Below are 25,951 nucleotides of genomic sequence, written 5' to 3'. Positions count from 1 at the left end.
ATACGAAATATTGAAGTTATATTATATTTAAAAACACTTTAAAAATGATAACAGCAATTAAATTTACTCATTCAGGTCCTTTTTTCAGGCCCATCTTACATTCGACCAGGCCCACAACTGGTGTAGTATGGAACCTAACGAAATCAGGACAGACCACCCCCAAAACATCCCTGGTGTTTTCGATTGCTCTCTGGTCCTCCAGAGCGGTAGGTTGACATCTACAGCTCTTAAACTGAGAGAAATTATTATCATGGATAAAAAAAATCCAAATTATTTTATTAATTTACTTATATTTCAAAACATATGTCAGTTTCTGATTGTTTAAAATTGCGTTTTTTTACAATAATGTAAATTTAGTATTTTTTTAAAAATAACAGAAAAATTCTTAAAAATACAAGATTTTATATTGTTATAAATGATTAAGTTAAAAAAACGCAAAAAATACATCCAAACAAATAAACGAAATTGATTTTTATGAATAATTTGTCATTATATAATAAGTAAAAAGTAATTTAGTCAATATAACAGCCTCAAAAATTCATTACAAAAAATGCAAATTATGGCCCAGAAAACTAAATTTACTTTATTTTATTTTCGAAAACACAATTGTATTTTGTAAAATAAACAGCAAATTAATAAAATTTACGATTGATTTTTATTGATATTCCTAATAAATCATTCGATGTTTTTTTTTTTTTCTTTTTTCTTAATTTCGAAGTTTTAAATTCTGTATCTCGTTACTGTATTAATTATATGTTAGAAGTACTCAGAATGCAGCAGTACAACGCATTACTTTTTTCCAAAAGTTGTAATGGTGATGTATTCGTCATAATCTGAAAATTCTCTTCACGCCGAGTAGGCTTTTGAAAGAGCCTACACATTTCCTTGTGTACGAGCTTTACCAAAATCAGGCACTGACACAAGATGGCTGTCAATATTATATCGATTTTGTATTGCATTTCCTAGTCCAACTAGAAGGTGGATAACAAGTTGCCACAAAACATCCAGTGTAAGACGTGTGGGCTCATTTTCTTCACTAGAATTTGATGTACATCAAATCCACTTACAAAAGGCACAAAAACTCGCTTTGATCTCTTAAATAAAAATATAAGTAAGTTTACTTTAAAATGCATGGTAACGTGAATTAATCTGATGAAACGTGATATCGTCATAGACGTTTCTATCAAAGGGTATTAACCAGTTAATTTAACTCGTATGTCTTTTCTCTGTGAGGCAAATATAATTGCAATATTTCACAGTTATAATGAAAGGTTTCGATTTTCCCGCGAGTTCGTTATAAGCGTGAAAGGCCGTAATTAATTACAACTCAGTCACATGACGCGCAGCCATGTAACGTGACCCTCAAGGTGCAACCAAATTAGAAGAGTAAAAGTTGCTGAAAGCAAAAAATAAAAAAATAAAAATAGCAAGAACAAAAAAAAAATATATAATAATTAATAAAATATTCAGCAAAAAGTAAAGCATTGAATAAATTTATCCGTTTTTAAAATTGTAAAATTCGTTTTACTCTCGTAAAGTTAATTTAGAATTGATTACACCTTTATCAGATAATAAAGTATTCAAAAGTATAAGAACTAATGACATACATAATTTATAAGGCGATTATAATTTATTTATTAGCTGGAACTAAATATCTGAGAAACTACTTAAGTAATAATGATGATGTTTATTCTATAGAATACTTTTGGGAATATACAAAACAATAAAATGACCACCAAGAGGCCAAATAATCGACGACACTATTAAATTATATTGGATTTAAAGGATAATTTGCCACTTTCACTTTTTATTACTATTTTCAACATGGGAATATAACAATTTTATAAATTCCCTTGTTAAAATTTATAATTTTTTTTCTGTTTTCCTATTTTTGGTATCGAATTCCTATTTATGATCTTCTGATACTTGTAAGGTGTGTTAAAACATTGGAAAGAATAGTATAGAAACACAGGAGAGAATGTAAGAAAGAAGAATGTAGGAAAGAAGAGTATAGAAACATAGGAGAGGATGTAGGAAAGAAGAGTATAGAAACATAGGAGAGGATGTAGGAAAGAAAGTATAGAAATGTAAGAAAGGATATGGGAAAGAATATATTCTATATTTTTCCACATAGGAAAAGCAATGACTACACTTACAGAATTTGTAGAATTGTAAGACAAACATAAGAATTTGTACATATTTAGGCTTTATCGAATGAAGATAGAAGAAAAAGTAGACTTTCACTTCTCTTAGTACCCAGAAAAATATTTTAAAAGAAAATTACATTTTAGGAGTAAATATAGGTTTTAATTTCTATCTACTGACTACTACAATTGTTAATTAATCATATAATTAGTTAACAATTGATAGTATAGTTTCAGTAGTTTCCATCAATAAATATCAGTAGATATTTCTTTTTTAAATTGTAAAATAATTTTATACAGTAGAGGGATTATATCAGTAAATTTTCATAGTGAGATGTGACGTTGATCAATTGTCAGATGCTACTGAAATATGATAAGGATAACTTTGTAGAAAATAGCGACACTTGACAATCGTCAATTGCTAGGTGTTAATGAGACGTGACAATGGTAAATCTTCACATACTTGGGAGATGGTAATGGCTAGTTTTCAGAAACTAATGAGATGTGGCAGTGGTCAGTTTTCGAATGCTAGCGAAACGTGGCAGGCAAATTTACAGGCTTTAATGAGGCGTGACAATGGTAAATTTTCAGAAACTACTGAGATGTGGTAATGATCAGTTTCTAGATACTGCTAGAAGTGGTAATGATCAGCTTCCAGATAGTAGTGAAAGATAGAGAAAGGTAGCAATGATTAGTCAATCTCCAGATATTAATGAAGAGCGGCGATTTATAGATACTAGTGTACGGTGCCAATGGTAAACGTACAGATACTGGTGAAGAATGGTAAGTGTCACTTTCCAGATACTAAAAGATGGTGATAATCAACCTTTATAGGCAATAGTCTATATACCAGTGAATCGGAAACTTCCATATAGTAGTAAAAGGTAGCTTTCATATACTAGTGAGAGTGGCTACAGGTAACTTCCATATGCTAGTATAAGGTAAAAATAGGTAGCTTCTGAAAGATAATTTTCCTCCTCCAGACATTAATGAAACCTATAAATGGGTAACTTTTTAGCTATCAATAAAAAATAAAGTAAAAATATATTAGAATAAAATAATAAAAGATAGAAAAGAAACATCGAATTTCAAAATTTTCTGATTTTTTCCCCCCAAATACTATTTTCTAAAGGTTTTTCTTTCTATATTAAATTATATATATTAAAGCTATTCCATAATAAATAATATAAATTTTTACCAGATGAAACACGACACAATTTTCATTTTAAATGCTGAAATTCTAGGTTTCTTCCTTTTTGTATCTGCAAATTTTCTAACTTTGAAACTTTTAACAATATGTCGTGCAAGTTTCATAATCCCCCTATACATGTTTGATTGATATAGAGTGTTTTTAGACTTATGAATAATGTATAAGGTATTATCTTTCAGATAAAAACTATTGTATTGTATGAGAAACATTTTTTTTTTATCTGTAGAATTTTTTTCTTTTATTTCCTTTAAAAATTTTTTCTTTATTTTTATTTTACAAGAGATATTTTTACGGTTTCTTCCTTGTTCATTCAACTAAAAGGAACTTTAACGAATCATATTCGACTCCATCTTAGAATGAGATGCGACGAGTCAACGCGTCGCATGCCAACGTGTCGCTCACTACACATTATTATTCTCATTTCTTTTTAGCAAAATAATACAAATTTAAAAGAAAGAAATAAATATATAAACGTTGTAAAGCTTTAAATTCTTCTCAAAATTTAGTTTAAGTTTGTTTTTATTTGAATATAAATAATAATCTTCGCGCCTACAAATCAACATTATGGCAGAAAATTGGCATTTTTTTACTAATAAATTTATTTTTACGACATTAATTTTAATAATTTTTAATTTATTAATATTAAAACATTAAAATAAATTATGTAATGTAATATAATATGCAAAATTAAGGGGCTAAATAGCTCTAAATTACCATACGCGTCGTGTCGTAGCGTTAAAACAAGCGACGCGAAATAACAAAATTTGCTCATAAAATCATTTAAAAAATAAAAAAATATTATATTATTCTTTAATTTATTAATTATAAACGATTAAAATATCGTAAACAACTTAATTTAATAATTTAAAGTTTAGAATTATATTATTTCTTTCTTTAAATTGCGTCGTCGCGTCGCGGCGTCAACGAAAGCGACGCGAACTGATAAACTTGTACGTTATTAAACTTTTAATTAATAAATTCACTATGAAAATAGAAATTTAAATGTAATTCCCTTGAAGTTAATACCTTTTTAAAGTAGTAATTTTCAACAAAGTTTTTAGATTTAACTCCATTAGATAATGTTAATGGAATTAAAAGCGATAACTCCATTAAGTAAATTTAACAACAAGAATTAATTTTAAAATAAATAATTTAAATAACTATTTTAAAGTGTCCAAAAATTATTAAATTTTCAATAAAAATAGAATTTTTGCCAATAAATTTCTGTTTATTTTACAAATTAAGTGCTTAATTTTTTCTTTTTTAGGAAAAAAAATACTTAAAAATAAATTTAATTCTAACAAATATTTAATTTTTGAATAATTTTAAGTGTTTTAAGTTAAATTTATTGAATAATTTAAATAAAAATTACCAAATTCAATTTTATTTTATCTTATTTTATCGCGCTGTAACGTATAATGCGCATTAAACGGTATTATTTTTTTAAATAAATTATATATAATTTGCTTTAAATATTTAAATTCTAAATCATTTCTAAGTGTATTTTTAATGATTTTATGCTAAAATTTTAAAGAAAAATTAATAAATTCAATTTGTTTTTACATGTTTTCTCGTAGTATAACGTATAATGGCATTACAGAATTATAACTTCTATAAATTTACATTTTAAAAATTTACTATAAAAATAAAGTAAAAAGGCTAAAATTTTAAATAATATTTAATAATTTTTTATGACAAAAGAACTAAGAAATAATTAGCTAATATTTAATGTTTTTTTAAAAATTTCTCTCACGTGTTATAGTACTTGCACACGCTTTTACTAAAGCAAAACCTTTAAAAATTTATATAAAAACTTACTTTAAAGATAGTTTAAGTTTATGAATACTCAAAAATTTATTGCTAAATGCCCTTATTTTCTTAGATGATCTCTAAAACCTTTAGTAAGATATCATATAATGTTTCATAAATCGAGTTAACAATGAAGATCCCCCTCGTTGTAAGTTCTGCAATAGAGTTTGATCCTCTGAGGGATAATAAGAGATTTTTAAGAAGATATATCAGTTTTAGAGACTTATAAGGAACCTTCTGATGTACTTCCATAAACATATATGACCCTATTTTGTATACTACATGTAAAATTCTACGTTATATGATTATACTGAGGAAAATCTTCTAGATAAGCGCATTGATGATAGTAAACACCTTCTAGAGTAATTTACTCTAAATACTTGTACATGATCTTGCTTAAAATAGGTGTTTAATCGAGTGTACAAATTAATTTCTGGAAATAATTCGTTCACTGACTTCCTGAGGTTGACAAAGTATCGTGATAAGTTATAAATGTGGTAGATAAATTGATGAGAATTGGGATCACTCTATTCCTCATAACTCTTCATTTTATGTGTTTTAGGAGGATTTTTTCCGAAAATTGGGACCTTAATGAGTAATATTTTTCTTAATTTTACTCATAACTGACAGACAAAACGTACAGTTTACTTGGAAAACGACAATTGTATGCATGTTTATTAAATTAATTATCTGCAAAGGAGCTTCAGAATGTACTTTATGAGCTGTGTGTATCAAGTGAAAGCTCAAAGTTCTAAACTGGATTTCAGTTTAAGCGTAGAATTTAAGATGTATTTACTAATTTAATTTTAAAATATATAAAATAATCTAGAAATTAATACATTTATAAATTAATTTTATATATTATATCATTAAATAAGTATTAAAAATATTATCCATTCTAAACACTTAATATTATTCATATTTGCCTTTTGAGGCCTTTAATTCGCAAAACCAATGCAAATTTTTAATTAAATTGGCAATAAAATACGTCTTAAAACATTATTTCTGCAGGAAAGAAGACATTAATCTAAAATTTTACCTATTTTTTTCTAAAAAAAAACAACATTAAACCTGTAAAATGATGTTTAAATTCAATTTAAGAGAAGCATAGACTTGATTTCTGCTATATCAAATCGAATATATACAAATAAATCGAGTAAACAAACAAAAATTCTTTAACTAATTAACAGCTTATACATTAAAAGTTATTCCATAAAAATTTTATAATTTAATTCATTAAAAGAAGGGAGAAAGAAGGAAAGAAATTACGTGTAATGAAATATTTAACCTAATTAATAAATACTTTAAAATAATTAAAAGAAATTCAAATTAAGAGAATTTATATATCTAAACATAGAAAAATCGAAAAATTAATGTGTCGAGAGCTTAAAATATAAAGAAATTTTAACAAATTATAATTTTTTTTTAACAGCATCAAAGTCTCTACAATCTTAAAAGATCATTAGTGACGTCAATCATAAAAAAAAGGTACTGAAAACTCTAATTTTTGAAGCTCCTAAGGGTATTGAATATTAAATATTATATTAAAAAAATAGTTTTAAAGTTATTCTCACAAATTCTAAAAATATTATTTGTAGCTGTACAGTAAAATTTTTCGATTTATCTACATTCACAAACATCCAGAGATATATACTTTAACGCACATACAGACACACACACGCATACAAACTGAAAGAATTTTGTTCCATTTTCCTTTCTTAAAAATAATTCAAATTTTTGTTCGTAAATTACTAGAAACATTCCAGAAATGTTACAAATTCAATTTGTTTGCGAATCATGTAGAATCAAAAATTTGCTTTTAGACAATTTATAAATATTAATATAAAATATTAGAGACGTAGAAGTAGAAGGGAAGAAAGGGGAAATAATAATAATAATAATAATAAAAATTTTCTATATAAAACATATAAAATGTTTCCTTAAATCTTTAAAGCATATATCATTCCACTATCAATTTAAGGTGAATTCAAGTTAAAAAAAATAACGGATTTTTGAGAAATTTAGGAAAAATTGGGTGTGAATGTAGCTTATTAAAGTGTAAAACTCTATAAAATTTCCATTATATAAAAGATTTTTGAAGGAAGCACCTAGCAAATAAGACGTACCCTCACTTTATAGAAAAACTTTCAGCGAAAATGTTAATGATAATTAGAAATAAATTTAGCTTATTAACATTTCCACTCTGTAGTAAATCCTTTTAATATGTTTAAAGTAAAGTATAATTAACAGAGAAGACATTATAAGACTTTTAAAAATGGAAAAGATCATCCTAGATTTGAAGAAGCACCCTCAATTTGAAACGGGAAATTTAATGATAATTAGAAGAATATTTGCTTAAAAACATTTATTAAACTGTAAAAATGCGTTTAAAGTAAAACATAATTAACAGAAAACATTGTTAGATCATTACATAAAAGTCTTTTCAAGGGTGACAAAAAATACTCCAAGTTTAAAGAGATCCTCGGATTTGAACGACCTTCAAATAAGCCGAGAAATATTAGAAATTGTGTATTAAATTTGGAGTAAATTTAATCTAATTTGTAATCTTTTTCTATTGAAGTAAACAGAGAAATAATTTATCTTGTTATCCGTTTGGAGAAACCAATCGAAATTTATTAAAAGTCGGATAAAGTCAGAAATTATGTGGTTTATAGTTGATTAGAAGTCGATATATATGTGACTTACCAACTACTTCCAGATATCCAACTTGGCTTTTCATTGGAGAAGTATTAATTTGGCACATATACTCCCCGCTGTCTCTCTCTTCCACATCAGTGATGTGTAGCCACCAAGTCCTATGGCTATTATGAGATATGCTGTATCGCATATTGCGAGTTATAAGACGATCGTGTAGCGTAAGTAACGTGTGTCTATCTGTATGAATCCAAGCGACCTAGAAATATAAACAATTTTTATAATTATTTATTTTGTTACTAATGATATAACTCTATAAAAAAAATCGAGTAAAAAACAATTTTTATTGTTAAATGTGACTTTAAACGACTTTAAACCATTTCAAACAAGTTTAAACTTGTTTAATTGTAGATTGTTTAGAGGAAAAATGTTTTATTTCGTTTGTAATTGATCAAAATTTAACTTATTATTACGTAATAATCAGCGACTCGTTCGAGATTTCAATTTGTTATGACACTTTAAATAGCTAATGTAATTGATTATTATTTATGAAAATGACATTATAATTGTTTAAAATATTACAAATAATAATATATTATTTCTCGATTATTCTTAATTGGAAAATGAATAACAGAGGCGCTCGTGGAGACGTTAAATCTTCAGAAAAAAAAAGTCTAATTCATTAAAAATAGACAAAATATTTTGCAATTACAGCGATAGAAGACAGAATTTGTTAAATTACTTTAAAAAATTAGTTAAAATATCATAAATTACTTTAAAAGAAACCTAATAAAAGTTAGTTTAATAATAGGAGAAGGCACAGAACAATAAAAAAACCCATCAATTATGTAAAAGAATAATAAAAAAAAGGAAAGAGATCAATTAGAAAAACTTAATACAACTCAAGTTAACAGATTAATAAAAAAAATAAAAGAAGTAGAAACTTTCCAATCTAAAATAATTAATAATTCAAGAACATTAAGTACGTTGTAACATACAAAAGTAAGAATAAAACAATGGAATATATATATAAAAAATACAAGAGGGCTTTCCCACTGATTAAATTCGAGTAAAACAAAAGACTTTAATCATCATAAAGTACTTTAATTTCAATTTTATATATATATATGTATACACTAATGAATAGGTAATTAGTTAGATTATCCACAACCAATAACATAGTTTACTAAACACAATCATTTATTAGATTTCTAGTAATACGTCATACAGAGAAATCAAACTGTATAACTACATTATAGTTGAAGCAATTCGAGTGGGAATCTAACCAATTCAACAGCCAAAACTATTGGATCGATGGTGGAGTGTATTAGTGGAGACACTGTGATTAATGACGCCTGTGACACAGATAACTTATTAGTTATAGATGGCTCCTAACGGGATAGTGGTCCTGGTCAGTCTGGCTTTTCCCTATGTCGTTACTTCGTCAACTCACCATTTTCTTCCAAACTACTACCATCATTTCGCTCCGTGCTTCATCTGAGTAAATCCTCAATAAGTTTACAAGATAAATGCGATTTTTTAATGGTTCCTTTTTTTAAAGTTCAATGGAAATTGTACCAGAATTTCGGTTATTTTTTCGTAAAACGGTATAAAATAAAACTTTGTGGGTTTTTTGGGGTTGTTCGTTAAGTTGTATTGGGGCAGCAACCTCTAAAGATCTCGAAGACCTTTTTCAGCAACTTGTAAAGGTCTTCATGCACACAAGTTTACAGGTCATATAAGAAAATTAAAACAATTATAAAAGTCTTATTTACTTACATAAAATATAAATTTGCCCCCTTTTTTGTTGGTTGAGTTATATTGAAGTCTGTAAAGCAGTGGAATTAAGTCTACTTTACAATTCCAATCATCTTACTGTGATCTTGAGAGTTTGCTGATGGAAGGTCTTCATTTATACAAGTTTATAGGTCATATAAGAAAATTAAAACAATTATACACGTTTTCTTTACAACAGAAATCAGTATAGAACCTGCAAACTGATAGCTATGACTTTAAATTGTATAAAATATAGTTTAAAATAGCACTCGAGAAACAAAGAGAATTTATGACTTGCAGTATTTTTTCTGAAAGGTGTGAGTCATAGAAGATCATAGGTCAGAGCAGAAGTATAAAAGACAGCTGTAAAATTCAAAATTTCTAAAACTATTAAATAATAAATTTATCAGCAGGAGTAGAGTTTTGAAGTAGAGTCCGAATCTTTTGGTATTGTTTTTGACGCTATTACCTTAGGTTATAACGCCAAAACCAATAGCAAAAAAGGTCTTAATTTACAGAAGGTCATAGGTCACAACAAAAGATTAAGATTAAAAGAACACAGTATACAATTAAAGCTACATAAGCTTCAAATGGTATAGTAAAACTATAGATACTGTATATAATCATGCCTTCTTCTTGTTCTCTCTAATTCCTTGAACTGTTGAGGCATTTTTAATTATAATTATGTACGTTATGAACCAATTTATTGGCAAATAAAATTTATTGACATCATTTTTGAACAAATTTATGATTCCTTGCCTCTGAGGAGGTCTTGAAACATCGAAAAATGCACATTTTCTTCCAGTGCTACTGACAAAATTACAACATACAAGCATATTTAACGTTATTTTCCATTTTCCTTATAATTTTCTAGAATTTTGTGCAGTTTCTCTTCCATTGCGTCAGATGGAAGATGGTGCCAGGCTCATCACTGAATGGAGAAAAGGTTCAACCTTAACACGTGACTATTTATTGATTGTTGCACTTAAACCTTAAGCTTTAATTGTGTGACATTGAGATGTATTTTCACTTCGATTTGTTACTGTACAATTACAGAAATGCACAGGTTTAAACACGTTCGAATAAGTTCAATTACGTTCAAACTTGTTAATTACAACAAATGAAGAAAAAATAATAATAATAACGTGAGCAAAACACAATGGTAAAATACACCAAAAATATGAATTTTTTTGTGCAATTTTGTGGAATTTAAAGATGGCAAAATTTAATTAAAATCATTTCTAAATTTGATTTAATTACATTTTAGCCTGTATCAATCTTGCAAAATTTCTGGTGGTAATTATTTTGTAAAGGTACAATTTGCTACGTGATTTTGCATATAATTCTACACAATTAACACTATTAATATTATTCAAAATTACTATAATTGCTCTTAAGTAAATATCAACGTTGGAAACGACTCTCTGAACGCATTTAATATTAATTAGCATTAATACAATCGAATTATTTATAAGGCAATTAATTGAATTTATTGAATATGAATATAATCCATATAAGAATATTAAAGGGATGATTAATGAAAATTTAGTGAATTTACAATATATTTTACATGATTTTTATCAAGTCTGAATGATGAGATGGTGAAATTTTTTCGGATAAAATCGATATTTTTCTGAATAATTACAAAAATAGAAGAAAGAATATCAAAGAATATGCTATTAGTTTTGTTTTATGATCATTAAAATTGTTATTTATTTTAAAAAATTCAAGGAAAATTGTGTGTTTTTTTTCTAACAATACTAACAATAACAGTCTGCAGTTCAATGTAATTTTATAGTCTCTACGTGAAAATATCGACAGACTTTTTAAGTTCTGAACTTAAAATTTAAAATATTTCTTTCTGATTTTTAAAATACTGATTTATTTAACTTGTATTGCGAGTGAAACATGCAATCAAAATATAAAATCTTTACATAAATCTGCATAAATTAATACAGCCTGTAATTGTTTGATAACAGGGTAATTCGATAATAATGATGATAGTTTAATAAGCAATTTTAAGACAATAATCATATAAAATGCAATTTTGAATAAGGAAATTAGAAATGTGATAGGACAATTTACAATATAGAACAGAAGAGTACAACCACTTGCAAAGAAAGAAAACAAGAATAGAACCAGTTACAAGAGTAGAACAAGTATAGCATACAGAACAAAGGAGAACGATAAAAAAAATGTTACAGATAGTTATGTTAATGTTATTTATTACACTTAATTAGTTTACTTCATTTTTGCATAGAGAAGAAGATAAACAAAATAGGCATAATAAGTAACATTGAACATAGTATGAAAGAATACATCTTTGCACAAAAGCAAGCTCAAACAACAAGTATAAACAATAGTCTCAATAATTATTCAAAAATTTATCATCATCATAAAAAGAAGCAAAGAAAGCATAAAGAAACACCACTTGAACACGTCAAACTTGCATCAGATACCAAGTTATCATCAAGGACATAACAGAATCAAGATAAGAAAGATGCAGATAAGGACATGATTGACAGAGGTAGAGAAATGAAATCTACTCATCTGATATTCAATACTCGCTTTATAATTTTATATATACGTGCATTTTTTATGTATTATACGCGACATTTTTATTATCTCCTTAATCAAAATAGCTCTTAACTTAATCGAATCAGAAAAACTAGAAGTTCCAACAACTAATGTCCAAACTAATGGAAGATAAAGCTGATTAATGTTACAAGTAGAACAGAGAAATGGTTTGATAATTAAAAGCAAAACAATGTTCAATATCTGGCAGTGTTCCATGCCATTAATATATCCCCGAATAGCGAAATTATCAAGGATTAACTAACGTCATGTACAACGTCAAATAAATACGAATCAATTGGATATTACACACAAAACATCGTTTATTTTTCCTTATAGTAAAGGGGATAAAATAATTTTCAATAAACAAAATATTACTTAATACTTTACGGGTGATAAATAAATCAAACATAATTCCTAAAGTGTAATAAATAAATAATAAATGATACCAAAAAATTATATATAAATAACGCCATGTCACGCATTCCATCAATAGTGAAATCTTTCATAATTGATTCTGTACATTTTATGTAACGTTAAATAAATTATTCACTCAATAAATACAATTATAAAGATAAATATTACTCCTGAGAAAGCAAAACAAATACTTTTACTCCAATAGATACATTGAACCTGAAGAGATAATGTTAAGAAAACCTGAGGCTAAGTAACGTCCATACACTACTTTCATGCTATTTACTACATTAGAAATACATTTTTAACCATTATATATTAACAAAATTTTAAATAATCAAGTGTAGCTTGATAATAAGTATAATTGTTTCCTGTTTTCTAGCCTATAAATTTAGTATAATGCGCACAAAACATGTTAAACCCCTCAGCAGAATAAACAGTAAATGTTTAAAAAATCAGAAAAAAATTAATAAATCTCACTAAAAAATATTGACTTTTTTTAGTATTTAATAATTCTAGAATGTGCATTTATAATATAGCGTAAGAAATTGTCGTACGGTTCTAATTACAGAACACTGAAACGTGTCACAATATGATAAAATATCTACAAGTTTGAAGTGAAATACATGAAAATACTGTGGATATTTACTGTATTTTTTTAAAATATTTAAATATATTCATAATTTTTAATCGTTTATATTCGTTTTAAGGAGAATTATACACACTTTTTGCGTATATTCAAGTGTTTACTATCAACTATCCGAAAGTATTTATGCCATTAACACCCAAATAATTGTCAAATTTAACATAAAATTATACCGTTTTCGATTGAAAACTATACTTTTAGCATATAAAAATATATAATATAGTTTAACATAGCTTTAATAATATGTTACGTACTACCAAAAATATATTAAATTACAGTAGTATAGTTGCTAGATGTAGCTATTGTATCATTATATTAAAGTACTAACTTAATAGAAAATTGTTTTTAGTGTTTAAACTATACATTTTAACGCTTATAAATCAAATTTTTTAACGTTTAAATACCACTTTCTAGTGCTTAAATTATATTTTTTCGCGCTTAAACTACACTTGTTAAAGCTTAAACCACGCTTTCTAAAGATTAAACTACACTTTCTAGCACTTAAACTATAATTTTAGCGCTTGAACCATACTTATTAGAGCCTAAACTTCCGCCTTCTGGAGCTTTAACCGCAATTTATAGTGCTTAAACTATACTTCTAGAGCTTAAACTCCACCTTCTAGTATTTAAGCCCTACTATCTAGCACTTAAACCTCACCTTCTAGCGCTTAAACGCGTTTAACAATCTTCAAAAGTAACTACCGAAAATAAATCGACGTTACACAGTTCGATTCTCGAAATATTCCCGTTAATTCGCACTAAAATTGCGTATTAATTATCATAATAATGATAAATAAGATAATAAAATTATCCGGCTGACTTGAGGGATTCACTTTAGCAAATCGCCATTGTTAACAAGTAAGAGAGAGAGAACTTTATAGTTTATATTGCATATCAAATTACTATGACATTATCTAGTTGATAATAATTTAACTTGTCCAATTTTAAAGGGTGCAATAAATAGAATGGAGCAATCTCTGATATACGAAAGATGACGTGATGCTTTGGTAAATTAGTAACTTTACTGATTTACGATTTCATTCAATTACCAGGCGATGTTTGAATAATTTAAGAGCAACTTGTTGAAAATTTATTCATTCATTCTTTAAGTATTCGATGTATGGAGATTTTTAACACGTGCACTTTAACAAATTAATATATTTTAATCTTCTAAATGTTAAGTTTTCAACTTTTATAATATAATAAAATTTAATTGAATAAAGGTAAATTCCCTTACTTTTACTTTCTACGTGTGCGATTTCCATTAAATTAAAATTCTTAATGCGTCTTTAATTGTCGAGTTTTCTTCGTTTTAAGGCACTTTTTCGGAACGGAATTAACTCGAATTTTGGAAGGTATGTTAGAATTCGCATGCTAGTAGGATTGAGTACTCGGTAAGTGTGCTGCTTAGTGCTCAATTTTGTAGTGTTTCGTCCGGTGCTCGAGCTTCTGTTCTTCGTGTTTTGGTATCGAGCACGAAGCCCACTAATCAACACTGGTTGTGGGTTCGCGCCATGCCAAGTGGAATTTTCCGGGTTTTCTTGTTTTTAAAGCCTAAATGAAAAAAATTTCCCTTCGACAGGTGGCCCACGTGTCTCCCTGCTGTATACGAATGAACCAAACCAAACCAATCTACCAGGAATCTTCTATTGTTCTTGAATTACTAACCTGTGTTCCGTCTTGCAGCGGTCTCAAATTGCTATTCGGTGCTCATATTTGTATCTGGTGTTTCTTATCTAGTACTCGTATATTGTTACTTGGTGTTCAATTATCTACAGCTAGTGTTTTGTGTTCAATCCTCTTCCAGTCCTGTCTACAGCCAAACCTTCCAATATTCTTGTTTTGTTATCTAGTGCTCAATCCTTTTCCAGTCTTATCTAGTGCTCAATTCTATCAGTCCTAATGCTCAATGTAGTGTTCAATATTCCCCTAGCTTCCTTAGTCTTTATATTGCTATTCACCGCTCAATCCTCAGATACACTTGTACTGCTCGAAGTTACTGAGTACTCAATCTCCTGATGGTGACGGCCTACCACTGGCCAAGAGGTTCCGTTTTCTGAACACTGGGAGTTCGGTCGTGAGTTCGCGCCTCGCCTGGACAGGCTGCTCACGTGGAGTTATCCACGTCTGTAACGCCTGAATAGGGACAGTTACTCTTAAAAAGACCTCCCGGAAGGCATTCTCCTAGGCAGATCGCCCAAGTGTTGCGTTGCCGTAACTTAAGAAAAGAAACAAACAATTCTGTTCGTGACAAATGCTCAATGGTCTTCTACTGTTCATCTATTGAGTTCATCATCATTCTTTAATACTGTGAAAACGACCGTTTAACAATTTATTAAACATCCAATACATGATTCTAGTACACATTTGAAGCTTATTAATTCTTGAAAGGCTCCTTCGCTATCTCCAGTTTAAGTATATAATTAAAAAACATTAAAGAGCAAAATCCTTAATAACTTATTTAAAGTTAATTTGAATTAATTCCGTAAAATTTTTATCATATAAAAGGCCTTTAAACAGTGGCAAAGTATAAAGCGATCTACTTTAAAGGGTGGTCTTAATTATAAGAATACCAACTTTTTAGGGGATCTTAATTACGTTGGAACTTAATTAGAATTAAATATTAAGTTATATTTAATCTATTTTCATAATAAAAATGACGTTTGATTCCCGAAGCAACCAGATTAATTGAAGATTGATATTGGGAACATTAAGAGGAATTACTCCGGGATCGTCTCCATCACATAAATGTAACGAAGAATAAATTTCTTATTTATTAATTAAGCATTAATACTAAATCAATTTAATTATAAATTAGCACTCGAAGCGAGCCACAGCATAAACTTATTTCGGTTGTTAATCATAATTTTAAGACTTTTCAATTGGCGTGATGCTTCAGGCCATTTATAAATCGCCCATTTCGTACAGAACTGAAGCACTTTATAAGGTCGTAACAAATGGAATTGTAAATTCAACCATCTGTTCAACAATCCATCCTTTAAATGGCTACTCGAGTTTTCAAAAGCTACAGTAAACAGCTCATCTGTTGAACTTATCCACTGATGCAAAGCGATCCATTCAATATAAGCTGCATCAGCTGTTTAGATGGACATGCTGAATTTTCTTTGAAGATAAAATACTGAACATTAAATCAGACTTAGAAAACATTTATCAGTACGAAAAGATTAAATTTTCGATTATTTTTCTTAGGTATAGTGAGATTTTCTATTATTTTTGTGGCATCTCTGCAGTATCTTGTAGTGCATCAGAGGAGCATCGTGTTCAGAAGAATTATGAAGAAATATGCATACTTCCATTTCATGTAATTCTTTAATAGGAAGTTCTACGTATATACTTCATGCAAAAACACTCAGTTTAATGCCCATAAATAAGAATTATCACGTTCGTAGTATGCATCAAAGATCTTATGGTATAGCATTTAATTCAAGAGCAATAGATATGAAGAACTATGCTGATCGTATATGCAATAGAACAATGACAGCTTCCATATTCAAAGCTCTTGTACAATGTTTCCACTTACCACAGAATCCTATTCACTATCAGCTACAGTTACCATGTTCATACCTCTTGCAAATACTGCCATATACACCAAAATCCATTTCACTATCAGATACAGTTACCATATTCACAGTCTATAGATCACAATTACTAGATGGAAAAATTGATTGTATGGTACAAGTGGGCGGTACAAATAGAACCCCTGATTAAGAACGTAACAAAGATGGTACAATTACGTAGCATTCTACGTCATCGTACCATCTTTGTTACGTACCAGAGCATCTTAAGAATCAGAGAGCATTTAATTGAATTTTTAACAGAATATTTCCCATTTTTAACTAAAATTTAAACATAAAATAAGGCATCACGACACGTCTCTTAATGAAAATTTGACATATTAATTAGCAATAAAAGATATAAATTATCATTCACTACTTAATTACTTTTGATTTTATATCTATAAATTCTTGAAATTAATGAAGCAAATAAATTATCGTTTTAATTTCATTTAATTTTAATAGCTTTAAATAATGTTTATCTCTACGCACGAATATACATTTAAAGTAATAAAGTGAATGAAATTTCAGTTGCAAAATTCAAAGCTAATTTGAAGAGTTTTTTAACACTATATTTAACATAAAATTATTCATTTTTAATTTATTATATTTGTGTAAATGTTAAAGTACATCGAACAATTGAAAAATTGCTTTACTCTAATTTACCCCTCTCCTTAAAAGCAAGGGAGTAAATTCTTGTCTTTTATTCTAAGGAGTAGAATTTACTTTATTGTACTATAAGTGGGTCTATACTTATTTAAAGTTAATTTGAATTAATACTGTAAAATTTTTATTATATAAAAGGCCTTTAAACAGTGGCAAAGTATAACTTAAATTTAAAACGATCTACTTTAAAGGGGGTCTTAATTATAAGAATACCAACCTTTTAGGGGATCTTAATTACGTTGGAACGTAATTAGAATTAAATATTAAGTTATATTTAATCTATTTTTATAATAAAAATGACATTTGATTCCCGAAGCAACCAGATTAATTGAAGATGGATATTGGGAACATCAAGAGGGATTACTCTGCTGTACTGTAAAGAGTTCTATACTATACTTTGCTGTACTGTAAGGGGGTCTATACTTTACTGTGTTTAAACACAAGTTACAAGCGGAATAGATATTACTGTACTGAAAAACAAGAAGACGAATTTTTTCTCCTTACTCTAAGAGCGTAGAATTTACAGTATTATAAAATCAGATATTTTACTGTATTTTACTAAAATGGATAGATACTTTACTATAAAGGGGTAAGTACTTTACTGTAGACATTAAAAAGTGAAAGTCATCGGAACCAATGACTTAAACTTTTCTAATCTGTTTGTTAGAGAATTTTACAACCAACGACATTTTTAACGACTCATCCGTATGCATAGGAGGTCTTTAGTATACATTACTTTAATCGCGACCCACATCACTAACTTGTGCTATTTTCATTCGTAACTAATTCTCCAAAACTTAGTGAAGTAAAATCTTTCCTTTTTTCATTCATTTGAATATTTTACAAAGAAAAAATAGAAGATTTCTGACCCTCTCTAAGGAATTCTGTCGATAATAAAGTATTATTGAACAGAAGGTTAACCCACTGTTCTACAACAAGAAGTGAACATTATCTGCTGTTTAATTTAATAAAGTGAATTAAAAATACGGAAATTTAGCTCATATTGAAGCAATCAAATTGGTAAAATTATAAAAATCTTGTACGTAATATTGATGTAAACTGGTTTTCAAATGTTATCAGTTTAGGCCGTTTAGTTTGCGAGAAAACTTAAGGACAGGCAAACGGACGGGCATATAAATAGCTAGAGTGGTGTGCAAAGAGAATACAAAATATCAACTGTTTAGCCTGTTTAGTTTTCGAAATAGATGCGATTTTCTTTGCTTTTTTTTATAAGAAAAATGATGGATAAGGTTTAATATAAAATTCTGTGAAGAAACCCTGTCTTTGCAATCCCTAGAAATCTCAACTGTCTAAAGTCTTCTAGTTTTTGAGAAATTTGGACGATAGACAACCAGCCGGAAAGATGAAATCACAAAAAAAGAGAATGTGAAAGATAAGATAAATAAATATTTAGTTGTTAATAATAAAAATAATGCATAGGGAGTATTTTTTGAATTTTTTCATATTTAAAAAAAATGCAAAATAAAACTTAAAAAACTGTTATTTATAAGTCAAAATACGCCATTTTAAGGAAATATTGCGCAAAAACTACCAAAAAAGTAAGAAAAATAGTAAAAGTTTGGCAAAAATAATACGGATAATGGAAAAAATTTGATTTAAAATTATATAAAATAAGAATAAATCAACAAATAATAATAAATTTTGACAAATTAACACTAAAAATGACTTAACAATTGTTTTAAAAAACAAAAAAAAAACCAAATAAATTACATTAAAAAATTAATTTATAATAAACAAAATTAGTAGAATTTATCAGAAAATGAAAAATTCTGTCGAATAATAACGGAAATTTAACAAAAATTAGAATATAAACCGTAATTTTATCTTGTCAACGTCCTCAAATCATCGTCCTCACGAATGATACAGTGACACAGAACTGAAAAAACGATAAAAATGGCATCAGCAGAGTATAATATCATCGTATGGAATTGCTAATACCGAGCATCATCAACATTAAGCATGAGGAGAATCACTATATATCATCATATTTGTCGTATTCATCATACTAATTTCTCTATTGTTAGTGATAATGAAAGGTAAGAACAGTGAAGATGAGGATAAGCGTAATATATCATCACATTCGTGATAAAGGTTCAATTTTAACGGCTAAAGACTGTCGCTTTCATTAATTCGTGTAGTTGTCATCATCATTATCATATTCATTTTAACATTAATGATACGAGGATGGAAATAACACACTATCATCACATTCATCAAAAATCTTGTAGTCTGCATCCTCGTGATGAAAAGGATAATTATTTTTATCGTATTTATTATTGTAAGCATCATCGTGTACAAGCATAATAGCTATCATCATTAACGATAGTGACGATGTTGATCATCCAAAATAAGATGAGAATGATACATCATCATTATATCATGTACATGTACATCAAAATCTTCAAGTTTAGCTGGTAAAGATGATCATGAAGATGAGAGATGAGACATCATCATGATCACGCACTAAAAATCTTCAAGTTTAACTAATGAAGATGATTGTAAAGATGATAAATAAGATGAGAATGATACATTGTCATGATCATCGTCATCATCGCATACACTGAAAATCTTCAAGTTTATTTGATAAAGATGACAGTAATATAGAAAAACAAATTTATCATCCAGAAAGCCTGAGTAATTTCTTAATTTAAAGTTTAAAAAAACTATTTTATTTTACTAGAAACCTTAAAAAAAATAGAGAAAAATTTCGAGGGGGTTTGGACGGTAGTAAATCAAGAATTTCCTCACAGGTGTCTTAGCGTTTGGCTTGTGTATGTTCATCGGAAGTGAAGCAAGAGAATTGATTTGCTGATCGACCTTCATAGTTCATCCATTGTTCCTATTTCTTCTTCTTCTTTTTAACTCTTTGGACACTTCGTAATCGGTCATTGCTACCGATTGTCCTCGATCTTATTCTCTGCACTGTTATGATCGGATTACTTTATTGATCGCCTTGCTTTCCTGTGATTAAAGATCTTAACCGAGCGTACTCGTGACTGTCTGTCTGTCGGTATTTTCCTCCAAAAAACAAATAAAAATCAAACTTTTTTAACTTCGCCTAGCAACCGTGTTAACAATACCGCGTTTCAATCTATTGAATAGTAATACAGTCGAACCTGTGAACGACGGCCGCTGACGGGAACGTAAAAATGGGCAGTCATTCGGTGGTTATTTCGAATGCGTTTTTGTTCGAATAAAAATTTCTGAAAAATAGATTCTTTTTAGAGGTGGCTGTTCTTTTCAGGTTATTAAATACTACTTAATATATAGAATGCTAAAAAATACATTTTTTGATAAATTAAACCAATAAACCGATGACTTTTACAAATATTTTAAAACAAAATTACTATTAAATAAATAAAAATAAAATTGGCAGTTTACTAATTACGCTAAACAACAATTATGATGATGATAATTATGATGATGATGATAACATCTAAAAGAAAGTAAGCTGTAGAAGATTCCTTTAATACAAACCCATTATAATAAATAGCAACATAGCGTGGAAAACGTCTGCCATTTTCTCACAAAAAATGTAGGAAGAAAGAAAAAAAAATATATATATATATATTATTTTTTTTATTTCTTTATCTTCCATTTTCTTCCATTTACAACCACTTTCAAGCAATGAGGGTATTAAACTGGAGCACAGACATACACACTAACACTAATAAACTTTCTCAATTACTGAGCTGCAATTGAACATTTGTAACTATTAAGGGTACCACAAAGTAATCTTCTCTTTGCGTAATTTGTTGTAATAACTTAACACTGAAACTCCCTTTGCTAAATTTAAAAGAATTAACATTAATCAGGCGCACGTTGCCCCAAATAATAGTCCACATGACAACCCTAAACACTATCACGTGATATATGCATTCTATAGAGGAATCTCTTGAAATCCTTGTGTGAATCTCTTGCCGAAAATACGATTTTGACAGCATTAAAATATTCATCAGCTCGATTTCAGTTGGAGGGCCAACCGCTGAGTAGGACCTCTTATTAAAAATATTTAAAAACTTCTATAAAAGCGATCCCTATTTGATAAAGTTGGAGTATTTGATAGAAGACTTCTAAGCATTATTAATTTCTAATTATATTTTAATATAGTAATTTAAATATAATATTAATGCATAATTGTCCATTAAAAATGTGATGCAAATTCCTAGGGTCCCGGGTCTCATCTAATTTATAAATAATTTTATATCTACAGTTAGTCGTTATTAGTTTATGGTGTAAAATTATGTAGAGGGGTGTCCAATCTTCTGTACCAGGGGCCCTGAAAGATCTTAATTCGTATCTATATAACATTATTTAAAAATTTAGTATATGGATGCACCGTTAGCCATTAGTAGGTGGGTGATTGGTGCACCGTTAACCGTTAGTAGGTGGATGATTGATGCACCGTTAACCGTTAGTAGATGAGTGATGGATTCAATGTTAACCGCTAGTAGATGAATGATAGTAGCAGTGTCAATTACTTTAGGTCAGTAATGATATCACTGTTAACTCTAGTAGGTGTGTTGGATGCACTGTTCACTGGTAGTGGGTGAGTGCTGGGTCACTGTTAACTACTTATGCATCAGTGCTAATTAAATTATCTTAAGAAATAATATTATTTTGGCTCGTTATTAATAAAACTTTTCTAGTATTTTAATTAATAGTCATTAAAACACTCTTCTAGTAATCATTCAAAGAGATCATTATGACAGAAATCAATAACTATACTAAGAAAAGAAGTATAAAAAAATTTACAATTATTTAAAAACTTATTTAAAACCATTATACACTAAAATTCTGATAAAAACAAAGTATTTTATTATTCATTTAATTATCTAACTGAATTACATCACCAGATATTAAATAATTTGTGTAAAAGTAGCATTACAAGGCGTGATATCTGCTCTTTCTTATTTGAGTGCTCATTAGCACTTCTCTCTGACTTTTTAAAAGTTGGAAGTAGCTGCTAACGAGCGCTTTTCTATCTGCTGAAACTTCTTTTTCTTTCAATTTTTTTTTACTTCCTTATATTTTCCAAGAACAAATTATAAAAAATCATTTCTATAATTTTCGACATTTATATATATATATATATATAACTCATTTTTATTTAAAACATGATGTAAAAAATAGAAATGAAGTAGTAAAGAAATCATTAAAATTATTATTGCAATAGTCAGAATAGAATTTAGAATTGTTGTGGCCCTAAGCTATAACATATAAGAAGCAATACTTACTCCTCCATCAATAATAATAAATTTAAACGATCAAGGCCCTAAGTTGTAATCTTATAATGCGAGGCCTTAAACTGCAGTTTTATAATGTATGAAATATAGTAGATAAGGCCCTAAACTAAAGTATTAATATCCCGCAAACTATGAAGTTTGCGGGATCTTAAGGCCGTCCATTAATTACGTGTACAGTTTAGAGGTAGCAAATAGTATATGACGATGGGGAGGGCGAGACATTGTCTATTTGACTGTTTTTAGTGGTATTAGTGAAATACTAATTTGTTCTTATAAAATTACAGAGCTTTTCGAAGTCATTTCTTGAACGTCAGAGGGGACAATAAGCTATTGTACACGTAATTAAAGGGGAGGGAATTTGCCGAAAGTATATCATTGTATACAACAGGGAGAAGGGGGTCAAAAGTAGTTTAAAAATTTCATACGTATTTAATGGAGGTGTGTACTGTCTGTAGTCTCTAGTGTGACGCCCTAAACTATATCTTTCTGTAGCCCCACTCTCTACTGTGAGACTCTAAACTAATTTGTAAACTCATAATATGAAGCTCTAAACTGTAACTTGTTTAACTTATACGTAAAAACAGCCTGGTTATTGTAGCATGAATGTATGCATATAAATATAATAATACTCTTGTTTCTAAATTTTATAGATTATACACACTATTAAGTTTTAATTTAGTTGAAGTGAAACATGTTCTATCTTATCAATCTTACAAAATTCCCCTTCTGATTTAGAATTGATGAATATAGTGAATTGCTTCTATTGAAAATATAATCGATATTACTGACCAATTTCAACTTCCGACATAAAATTGGAATTTTCTTTGAAAATTTAATATCACAAAATGGTTAAATTTAGTAAATTCTTTAACTATAATCACTAATCATTATTTATTTTCTTTTAAATTAACCATTTAACTTTATTATTCACGTCAAAAGGCAATAAATATGGCTTATAGATTTGACGCCAAGTTAAAAAGTACAGTTTTATACGATTAAAAAATTCAGTTTTTAAATATAAAATTGTATCTTTTACTGATATCAGAAGGAATTATGCTCACTTTTATCATAATATAATCAAAAGTAATGATATCTCCGCCTATTTTAAATAAATAACCAATCGTTGTGAAGATAAACATATTTTAAACCAATTAACTTCCGATGCCGTTGAAAATTTTCTCATAAATTTCGCAAAGAACCGCCTATACATAAGATATTTATGAGCAGACTGAGAATGTAATTTCTTTTACTAAAATTACACTTTATAAACATGATTATATTATTCATCAAAAAATACAGAATGCTGTGGAAAATCACGTCATAAATTGTTCTTAATTAAAATTTAATTATATAAAAAAATTTACCAAATATAATTTTTAAGCAGTAATTAACACAAATATATATTAAAAAATTCACTATATATAGCACGTTTAATATGGAGATTACGGAATTGTTTTTTTAGTATAAATACCAGAAAGATGTTGCAAATTAATATTTTTCAACTTTTAATTACATTTTAATAAGTTAATTTACAAGGAAGAAAAGGGGAAAAAAGAAATTAAAATTTTTGATAAATATCTATTTTTATCTCTTTATTTTTAATTTTTGTGGTGAAAGATTATTGAAATAAACAAAGAAAACAGAGGAACATTTTCCTTTATATATCGTTCCAGCCGTTACAAATCACTTAGGTGGAAATTTGTTGGTTGAAACAATTGCTTCTCTGAAAATTTCTCTTGATTTTTCTTCCCTTTCCTTTATCTAACCTCGACATTATGAACAATATTTCGATAAGAAAATATTCCATTTAATAAAATATTTGCACTATTTTAACATTTTCTATTCTAATTTATTTTATTTTTTATTTTTTAAATAAATTGTTGTAAAATAGAAATAATTTTTTATTTATCTGTTAATGCGTTATTTCAATATAATTTAATCTAAAAATATATTCTAGTTTTACAATTTTTAGAAAAATATTAATTTTTTATAATATTTAAAATTAAGAAAAAAATATATTTATAATCATATTTTAATTATCTTTATTCGATTACGTATATTATTATTTTTGAATTCATTCAACCAATCCCAGTTAAGATAAACATATTTCTAACCAATCAAATTTAGATATTTTTAAAAATTTGATAACGTATCTTACAAATTATACAAAGAACATTCTATAATTAAAATTAAAAAAGAAAAAAAACATTATAACTTTTTCATTATTTTTTTAAACTTTTTAATTTGTAATTACGTCTATAACAATAAAATAATTTTTTAATTGTATAAGACTAGTATTAATTTATATATTTTTTATGTTTATGCCTTACACATTATTAAGACTTGTATTTAGATAAGCACTCAAACTTCGATTTAGCGCCACAATTTGTTTACCTCTGAAATTGGCACTGAATCGAAGTATTTTAACACTAAAACATCTATAGTATTAAGGATTACACCCAAATTTGAGTATGGAAATTTGAAAATCACATAGTTTACAGTGCATATTCGGGCATTCAGTAGTTCGCGGCTACTAAAAGGTTCACTGTTTAATACGTATGAGGGAAATTCGTTTACGAATATTGATTGGCAGTACATGAAAGTTGCGCTACTTTGAAAAGCGCTATATTGAGGTTTGACTAATTTTAATTCCATTTTTATGATACAAGTTTACTAAAACTGTGTATATTCATTTTAATGTCGTAATGCATTTTTCTATAAAGTATACCTCATATTTTACGAGAGTCTACTTCTCTTTGTTACTTCTCCCCTTTAAAAATACAATTCGTTATTATATACTTCGCTTCTTAATATAAATTCAGATTCATTTTTGTAGTTTTAAGTTACTTTATGCTTGAAATTCTTCATCGAAACAACTGACACGCATCATATAGACATATGTCTTCCACTAGATTGAACATGTTAAACGATTTTTTTCCTATTTACTAAAATCACGAGCTGTTTTAAATTTGATTGAAAAAAGATTATGTATTTCTCGATAACATTTTAATAAAAGAAATTTATATATATATATATAAAATATTTAAAGTAAAGGAGAAAAATCAGATCGATAAGTTGATGTTCATCCAAAACTCTGATAATCTTCGAAGGTCTCTTCAGCATAAGGAGACAGAAATATATTAGAAAGAATCTCAGCAAGTACCACAGAAGATGTCACAAGGAGAAAGATTCCGTGATAGTGACGCATACAATCA

The 25,951-nt window shown here is 27.9% G+C and overlaps 1 protein-coding gene across 2 annotated transcripts in view; it reads right to left on the bottom strand.

The window, feature by feature from the left end:
• Nucleotides 1-25,951, bottom strand: part of LOC136984630 (lachesin-like) — a 234,894-nt gene that overhangs the window by 41,480 nt on the left and 167,463 nt on the right. For both annotated transcript variants that reach the window (XM_067281702.1, XM_067281707.1), the window contains exon 3: nucleotides 7,870-8,077. In XM_067281702.1, the coding sequence (XP_067137803.1) occupies nucleotides 7,870-8,077 (208 nt within the window). The remainder of the gene's footprint in view (nucleotides 1-7,869; nucleotides 8,078-25,951) is intronic.

The sequence above is a fragment of the Centruroides vittatus genome, unplaced genomic scaffold (genome assembly GCF_030686945.1).
Source record: "Centruroides vittatus isolate TY-2023 unplaced genomic scaffold, ASM3068694v2 contig_120, whole genome shotgun sequence".
NCBI lineage: Eukaryota > Metazoa > Arthropoda > Arachnida > Scorpiones > Buthidae > Centruroides > Centruroides vittatus.
The sequence above is the reverse complement of the archived record's forward strand: the minus strand, read 5'-3'. Positions and strand labels throughout refer to the sequence as shown.